Below are 9010 nucleotides of genomic sequence, written 5' to 3'. Positions count from 1 at the left end.
GGAGTGGTGTGCTTTACTCCCTGCCTGGGTGTAGGTGTGGCACCGCGGTGGCTGCTGGTGCTTCTGAAGCTTCCTCCTGTACACATTACCGAGGAGGCTGAGAATAGCCAGATGAGTGATGTGCTTTGGTGGAGGCTGGTGGGTGGAGCTGCATGGCCACTGATGTGTTCACAGGCAGCATGACAAATAGCTCCTGTTCTTTGAGCTGTGCTGTGGTTCCTGTTGTGCAGGTTCAGGAGCTGCCTGTATTTGTCCCCAAGCCAGCACTGCTGGGTGCCACTTCCCGTCCGAACTGTGCTGTGTGAGCCTTGTTTCTAAGCTGGCTGGAGCATCGTGATTCCCACCTCCACCAACCCCAGACTGGGACAGCTGAAAACAGTAGGGTCTCTGAAATAAGTATGTTAGTAGGCTGCTATGTTCTTCCTCTGTGAGAACAGGAATAAATTCAGTAGAATTAAGCTTATAATGTAAGGAGATGGAGGGTGTCAACTTTAGCTGTGCTACATTCTCTTCAAGGATATGCTTAAGGTACAGAAACAGAAGAGGCCAATGAGAGTAGTGTCAAAGTGGAAAGGGTATGAAGTCTCCATAAACTTCCACCAGCAGAATCTTAATTTCAAATCAAAAATCTTTAGAAAAAGATGGATGCTGTCCCTTGAGGTGCCTTGACTTTACTCCCTAGGCCAGAATATACACATTTTGTTTGATACAGACCTTTGCCTCTTGTGGAAAGTGCAGAGTAAGTGTGCTACCTGTTCTCCCTGCGCTGAACGTGATCATACAAGGTAAGAACACTTGTTACAACTTCTGCTGCTTTAGTTCAAATGGTAGCACAGCCAGCCTTTGTGGCCCAAGGTGGATTGTAATCTTTGAGGAAATACCTGGTTCATTTAATGAAATACAAAGTAACTCCTGCTACTGCAGGTGCAGAGATTTTTATTTGGAGGGTACCATGAGCTATGGGTGTCTCATGTTTGGAACAAAACTTGTGTAGATGAAATTATTAATGCTGCAGCAATTTAAAGTGAGGGAATCCACATGTAATCCTTTAGGACTGAGCTACAATACAGGACTGGGCTGCAGGGATCAAGTAGCTACAAAATCAATTTAATTGCTAGCATTAGAAAGGCATTAAACTGTAGTTGTGGTGAATTTCATTTCAGGTTAGCAAAACTAGATTTGGGAGTGAAAACTGTATAAGCAGTAATGTTCCTGGACACAGCAGTAGCAAGGAAATGCAGAATTGCAAATATGCTGGACTCTGGTTATCCATGGGTGTGCTGTTTGTCACACGCTGTCAAGCCAGTCAGCCCCTGCTTGACAACAGCTTGATGTGACTGCATTGACAAAGCTGTGTAGGCAGCTGTGTAAAGGTTGATTTACAACAGCAGCATTAGAAAAAGTGCTTTAAAAGATTTTTGAAAGCCCTGCCCATCTGAAACAGAATTCCTATTTCCAAGTGCAGTACTCTTAGGACAAAGGGGTTCTTGGCCTGTCTAGAACTATTCTCAAAATAATGTGATATCCCAGCATTGCCTGTTGGTGTAGTTCCAGTTCTTAACACAGTTGCTTAAGAGTGGTGCTTGAAAATTATTTCAGGAGCCAGTTTGCTGAGCAATGACTGTTTGGGCCCTCACACACAAATGCCTGTTGGGGAAGGGACACCCATAACAGCGCTGCCATTGGAGCACTCACCTGGCTGGGGGAAGCTTCACTTCAGTTCCTGTGTTCAAAACCACAGCATGCATCTTCTTCCTGAAAGAAGGCTCCAGGATAGAGTGCTCCACCTCTGTTCAGCATCTGAAAATTGTCTCCCTTCCAACTATATTTAAACATTAACTGGAATGATTAGATAAGAACCTCAGCTTTTGTAACTGAGAGCCTGTCTCCTGCATATAAAGCAAAGCTGGACCACATACGCAGTGCTGTGTGCCTTCCACATCACTAGGCTGCTGGGCTGTGTTGGCTTTTAACTAGTCAGTTTCTGGGAGGTGTCAGTTTGGTACGTTCTAAAATATTTGTAATTATTTGTATTACCCTGTTCCACCAATAGGTAATGCTTCTCATCTGGCCTGGCTGTGACACCAGGGCAAGTAATGTGCCACAGCAAAGATTCAAATACTTCTTCCCAGTAGATAACAACATAACAAATGAGCTCATCTTCAAGCTGAATGTTCAATGCATCTTCAAGCAGCTCTTGAAACTGAAACCTGGGGGCAGCAGTAGTTTTTGAAATAGTGTTGTAAACAACCTTATAACCCTTTGTATTAATGCATTAATGATGTTGTCAAGAAGCACTTGGAATTTGCATATGGTGCTGGGGAACAAACCATTAACAGAAGGCTCCATAGGAGTTAGTGCTACTTTGCCTTGTCACAGCTGGGTGTTTCCATCTGCTCTCTGATGGGGAAAGGCAGAACCACAGAGATTATGCTGAGCTTGTATTTTAATCTAGTGGTTCTCACAGTCTAGAATAATGGGGATTTTTTAAAAGTTCATAGCTTCCTGTATTACCTCACGAGTAACAGAGTTACCAATGTACTCCAAGAACCTTGTTAGCAAGTGCTGCTCTTCACTGCAGCGAGGACAGCTGGAAAAGCAACTCTGTGGAAACCATTCAGTGTAACTGGCCAAAGGCCTCGTGGAAAATGCCAAACAGAACCAACCAAAAGAGGTCACGCTCCTGGTTTAGCTGCACAATGGGTAGGTGTCTAAGACTAGGTTTCTTGGAGGAGTAGGAAGCCTGTTAGACCTGTTAAAGGAAAGGCAACAGTCACAAGCCTCTTCTTCCTGATCCTGTGTTGCACAGCTTTCTGCCAAGGTCTTGCTTTGCCAGTAGCTCCATGTGTGCAGGAAGAGAACAGCAAGAGCCCTGAAACCTGGCAGTGCTGGGCACTCAGGATCACAGCAGCCTGCAGAAGTCTCCATACTGAGGGTAAGCAAAATAACTTCATACAGTAGTGGCTAATTAAGATGGCAAACCCAATGAACCATGCAAAGTTAACACTCCCCTGGTACCATCCTTCCTCTAATTCTTGACCAATAAAAGATTGTAACTGGAGCTGAAAGGAAGACTTTTTTTCTATTGCAGTCTTCTGGAACTACCAAAAAAAAAAAGTAAAAATGATGGATTACAAACTACTACCAGGAATAGAAATATTAAGCTTACATTTGACTGCTCTGTAGAAACTTGTTGTTTGGAAGCTGGCTTGCCACTTTGAAAGGCTATGGTATTTAATGTTGCTTAAATGTGCAAACCAAAATGCAACTACTAGGCTAGTAAAAACGAAGAAGGAGTAAAGATTTTAAAAGTAAACATGAGAGGGAAGATGCCTGAAGATGAAGCTTTCTCCACAGCAGGCTATAGCAAGAGGGTAGCATGGAAGATTCCTCCCTCAGCTTACACAGAGCTGAATTAACCCCTGCTCTTTGCATGTAATAGCAAAGAACCTGGCCAGAGGAAGCATTAAGAATATTAGAAGTATTTCCAAGACTATTACTTAATGATTCATTCTCCTTTATTTTTTTGTGCTTCTAAGACAAGATTTTCCAGCCATACTTGCTACATGTTTTTCCCTATTTTTCAAGGACTTGGAAAACAGGGGCAGCCAGCCATTGGGTAAGGTGGCAACACCCTAGCCTTCCCAAGGCTGCTTTGCATGTAACACAAACCGTGTTTTATCATTACAGAGATGGAGTTGCAGTTCATAGCTTAACAGTAACTAAGTGATACACTTTGGTATATGTGGACTGCAGTCAAAAAAACTTCTGATATTTCTTTCCTCCTCCTCTTTCCCTGTTTCCATCTACTGGGAAAAAAAAAAACTTGCAAACAACAGGAAAAAAACCAAAAAACTCAAAACCCTCACCAAAAAAAAACCCAGCCCAAACCCTTCATTCAGTTCAGATATACAGAAAAGTGAGCCCCAAGTAGCAGAGCTTGCATTTGGGAGGAGCAATCTAAAACCTCCCATTGCTACCACCATGTTCAGTCTCCACAGCAGTAGCATATATACTCACCTAGGGCAGCTCTCTGGTGCACCCCATACCATTGCCTCACCACTCTAACACAATTTAAGTTTTTTATTTTTTACCTAATTTAAACCATCTCACCCCTTGCTGAGTTTTACAGGAGCTTGCATCCATCCTTAACGCTCCCTTGAAAATCTACAGGGATACTCTCAAATTGCCATTGGCCCATCACACAAGCTACAGAAGGCTTTTGGTTAAAATCAGCACATCAAAAGCAAGATGAGGTTAGCAGGGAGGAATGAAAAAAAGGTTCTTTCACTTGGAAGCTTTTCTCCTCCCAGCAAGTCCATGTAGCAGGATGGAGATCAGTACTGGAAACAATCCTGACTATTACAAAGCAAAGTGAAAGGCAACTTTTCTCACCCCAGGCAGAAGTGTATCATATTCTGCCTGCTCCGCCACCCCAAAGATGTCTCCAGGTTTGTCTGGTGAGGAACTCAGGGCAGATGTGAAATCCTCTACTCTTTCACAAATGTTATTAAGCTCCTTGGGATGGGCGGCTACCTGCCTGACCTCAGGAGAGCTCCTAAATGAAAGTTTAGGCAGGAGTGGGTTAGTGCTGTTCAAGCATACATCAGACTTTTTACAGCTACTGGCAGAGAGGAAAGTGCTTAAAACCAGCAACACAGCTTAGAAGGGTCAGTGCAGAACTCTGGTGCAAATTTATCTTCTGACACAGCCAGAAAGACATATAAGGAAATAATTAAAGGCAATTTTTATAGTTATCTTTGGTTAGGGCAAGGGCTGGCAGCTTCCTGAGTCCTCTCATGTCAGAAGTTCACATTGCTATGTTCAAAGCAACCTGTGCTACCAACAGCAACAATGGTCTCTGAAAATACTCACAAGCCAAACTGCACGGTAGAAATATCAAGAGAGATGGCTTGAGGCCACATAAAACACTTTCATCAACTGAACAAAATTGAATCAAACAGCCTCAGAAGAACAGCAGTTTCCAAGTTCTCCCTGAAGTCTCTCTTCAACAGGAACACTGGGTCTTCTCCACACTTGGACTGGCAATCACTGGCCTGGAGTCAAGACTGAAGCTGTTTGGAGGGTTCTCCCCATGAAGCTGTAAGGTATTTCGGGCTATCAGCTCCTTAGCCATTAATGTGAACACCTCTTCTATGTTTTGAGCTTCTTTTGCTGATGTTTCCAGCACAGCTAAGAGCCCGTGCTTCTCTGCCAGGGTGCAGGCATCTTCAAACAGCACTTGGCGCTTGTCCAGCGAATCCGATTTGTTCCCTTAAAAGAAGGCAAAGAGATACTTCAACCACTTAGTCTTTCAAAAATTTATTTTTAAATGCGATGCAGGAATTCAATTTTGTTGAACAATAGATTTCTGTTAGCAGTAAGAGTTACTGGATAGAACAAGATGTGAGTACATCAGAGCCACAAATATAGACTGGCTTAAAAGTGCAGCAAATCATGATAGCAAAAGAGATTAAGTCCAAGTAAAAACTAAAAACTCATGTTCATCTAATTACTTAGTGTAGGTGAAAGATTATTTGGAAGCAACTGTTGGTCCTGTTCCCTAGTGGTTTTAAATGTTAAGTAGCCTTTAAGTGGAATATTTTTTTAAAGACAATCTTTTAGGGTGATGTGAAAAGAAAGACAAGAATTCAGATGAGCTACCTTAATGCCTAAAATATATACTTGTTTCTGCATGGATAGATTAAACTTTTACTTGCAGCACTTTAGTCAAAATCTATCACGAAACACCTCAGATAAAATACCTTTGTATATTTAGGCAGTTTTGCAGCACATGTGGATTTATCAGTTCCAGTAGCTGGCTGAAGTCTACATTTGTAGTTTCAAGACAACCCTTCATCAAATTCATATCCTGAATATATATAAACTAACTACCCTCCCAAAAAGTCCCTTTTAGTATTTCTAAAAGAAAAAAAAACCAAAACCAAACAAAACCAACCTACTTCACAAAAGAAAAAAAACCCAAAAAACTAAACAAACCACAAAAAAAACAAAACAGCCAAAAAAAAAAAAAAACAGCTTGAGGGTTATTTGCCTTCTTAAAAGGAACCCACCCACCTTTTCCTCCTTCAGTTCCAGATAGGAAAGTTAGGTTTCCTAGCCTTAACCTCCTGCTAGAAAGGTGTATAACATGACTAAGCGTAATTAAATGTACAATGGCTTCTGCCAGTGTAGGTAAAGCAAACAGCACCAGCTTCGGACGAAAGCACCTAGCTGGATCTTTAACAAAAGCTTCACTTTTTACTGATTTCAGAACTTCTCTCTCTAAAAAAAACCCAACAACCACCACCATCCCCCACCACACACAGGTAAGTCTCTTTCTTTAGATTCATGACAGAAATTAGAAAAAACCAGCCAAAGTGCAGTGATTTACACCTCCCCTGCCTCCAGTGTTCCAAGCACTGCATTAGAAGCAGGTCAGAATTTATCGTTTGCTTCTTCCAGAGGAAGGACAGGAGAAATCTCCACAGCACAAGCACGGAGGGTGCTGGGAGCAGAGGCAGCAGCTCAGGGGCCCTGCCTGGGGCTCAGCGCTGCCCCAGCCCTGGCTGCTGGGCTGCTCTCAGCACACTGCAACAGGCTTAGCCACGCCAATGGAAATAAAGGCAAGAAAGAAAAACACTGGCGTGTTTCACCACACCAGTGCTCTCGTTTGCAGCTTCTTCCTTGGGGGAAGGAAGAGCAATAATAACCATGAAACCCAAGGGAAAGGAACCGTGGCTTCCTACCAGCTCCATTCCCGGCAATTCCCAGCCACTGCTTTCCTCAAAGAGGCAGTTTCCTGAGTGCTAGTGGAATGTAAGCAGGCTACTCCAGGCTCTGCGAAAGCCATCTCCCCATCTACTGTCTTACCTGCTCGGAATCCCATTACAGAGCAATGCGCATGCATACCGAGAGAGCAAAGAGGAAAGATGAGAACCACAGGAGTCTGTGCATCCCCCTCCACCTTGAATTATTGAGCTGCTACATTCCTGTGCAGCAGCTTACAGGGTCAGGCCTACTGCAGGTCTAACTCAACAAGGTGGTCCCTGCCTCCAGCCTGGCAGCAAAGCTTGTTGTGTTATTCCAACAGGAAAGGAACAACTGAAAAAGGGTTTTGCTCTCTGCAATGGGTTCGGTCCTGTCAGGACCAGGCTTTCCTCATGACTTTCCTCATTTTTTTAAGCCTGGGTTGAATTGACACACTTGGTGATCTATTTTAATTAGAACTAAATTCTTCCTTAATGCATAGTGTATAGATGCTTCAAGTAGTGGTAGGAAACGAGGGAGACTTTATGTCCATATTAAAAATCTACATAACACAATATTTAAAACTAAAATCCTACCAATTAACATCATGACCAAGTTTGCAGCACCATACTTTTCAATTTCATGAATCCAGTGAGGAATGGATTCAAATGTGGACCTCCTAGTAAGGTCATAGGCAAGGATGGCCCCATGGGCACTCCTGTAATAAGACTGGGTTATTGTCCGGAAGCGCTCTTGACCAGCTGTGTCCCACACTTGGATCTGTAAGAGAAAGGAGAGAAGTTGTAAAGACCAGTGAACACCACTTTCCTAGGTGCTTGCCCTCAGCATTTGAAGCCCCATGTCCAGAAGGCAGCCAGACCTGTCCCAGCTCACTCTACCAGACCAGTGTGGCTTTGCGCTCCCTAGATCCGAAAAGCCATTTACAAGCCTGAAGAGTCAATCTACACAGACCAAAGAGAAAGCTCCAAGAGTGAACCCAGCTTTGCAGAGAGGCCAAGAAACCCGTTTTCAACAACTGTAGTAAAAGATTCAGAACATTACAGTCTTTTAATAGCAAAAGAAGAAGAGTAAAGAGCCCTAATACAGGTCTGGGCAGAGCAAATCTATATATAAAAGCCAGGCATCCTAACTTTCATCTGCACACAGAGGGAAGTTCTAGCTGACAACTTCTTCTGGTGTTTGTCTTGGAAGTCTTCTTCCCTCCAATTAAGCACACATCAAAGTGGAGCCTTTGCAAACTTTGGGGGTTTTCCCTTCTTGGTGTCCCAGCTCAAGCCCCCACATCTCTGGAGGGAAGAGACATCCCCTCCAAACTATAGCCGGTTTCCAAAGAACTCCCTGCAGGCAAAGCACAAGCCCTCTCCTCAGGTAGATGCAAAGAAGTCACGGGAGCAAGTATGTATCCAAATTAGGGTGACTGCTTCCCCCAGGATATCTTCCTGAGAGAAAGCTCCGCTGGGAAGCACCCCTGGTTAGAAAGGCAGCCGGCTTTTGCCAGCTGCCTTCGGCTGGGCCGAGCAGGAGGTGCTGCGCGTCCCGCCGCTTCCTGGCACCTGCACGGGAACGATGGCACGGCCAAGGTGCTGCTCGCCTGGAGGCTCGGGCTCGCTCCCGCCACCGACCTTTACTTTCTTGCCGTCGATGTCCATGGAGCGCACGGTGAAGTCGACGCCGATGGTGTTCTGCTGCTTCTCGTTGTACTGCCCTGTCTTGAAGCGGTGCACCACGCACGTCTTCCCCACGTTGGAGTCGCCGATCAGGATGATCTTGAAGAGGTAGTCGAAGGCATCGTCCGCGCCGCTGCCGGGGAACGGCATCGCGGCTGCCGGGCGGGCCTGCGGCCGGGGGGGAGGAGGAGGAAGAGCCGCAGGCCCCAGGAAGGAGCCCCGTCCCAGGCGCTCACCTGCCGGCGCTGCCCTGCCGGGACAGGTAGCGCCGCTCTGTGCCGCGGGGCCGGCGGGAGCTGTAGTCCGCCCTCTCCCGTCCCTTCCCCCCGCCCCGCCCCGGGCTCGGCCGGGCCGCACAGGGGCCGGGCCGCTCGCTCCCGCCCCGCGCAGGGGGCGGGCAGGGCCCCGGCGGCGGCCGCGGCCGGACTACAGCTCCCGCCGCTCCGCGGGACCGCCCGGAAGAGCCGCCTCCCGCCGCCGACTTCCTCCGGCCGCGCTGGGCGCCGGGCGCGGTGCGCGGCGCCGGGCGGCTCCCCGGGGCGTGGAGCGGCAGTGACGGCGGCGGAGCCGGG

At 46.2% G+C, this 9010-nt stretch overlaps 1 protein-coding gene and 1 long non-coding RNA gene across 2 annotated transcripts; one reads left to right on the top strand and one right to left on the bottom strand.

The window, feature by feature from the left end:
- Nucleotides 1–220: 220 nt before the first annotated feature.
- On the top strand, nt 221–3803 carry LOC137474338 (uncharacterized). Its single transcript, XR_010999309.1, has 2 exons — nt 221–2920; nt 2959–3803. It is a non-coding gene; the product is annotated as an uncharacterized lncRNA (long non-coding RNA).
- Nucleotides 3501–8793, bottom strand: RAB19 (RAB19, member RAS oncogene family). The gene is made up of 3 exons (XM_068190808.1): nt 8394–8793; nt 7347–7530; nt 3501–5274 (listed from the first exon to the last, which is right to left on the bottom strand). Exons 1-3 carry the CDS (start codon nt 8586–8588, stop codon nt 5009–5011), a joined length of 645 nt encoding a protein of 214 aa, XP_068046909.1. The 5' UTR covers nt 8589–8793; the 3' UTR covers nt 3501–5008.
- Between the last annotated feature and the right edge of the window lie 217 nt (nt 8794–9010).

Source organism: Anomalospiza imberbis, chromosome 5 (assembly GCF_031753505.1).
Source record: "Anomalospiza imberbis isolate Cuckoo-Finch-1a 21T00152 chromosome 5, ASM3175350v1, whole genome shotgun sequence".
NCBI classification, from domain to species: Eukaryota; Metazoa; Chordata; class Aves; order Passeriformes; family Viduidae; genus Anomalospiza; species Anomalospiza imberbis.
This window is presented reverse-complemented; position numbering and strand designations above follow the sequence as displayed.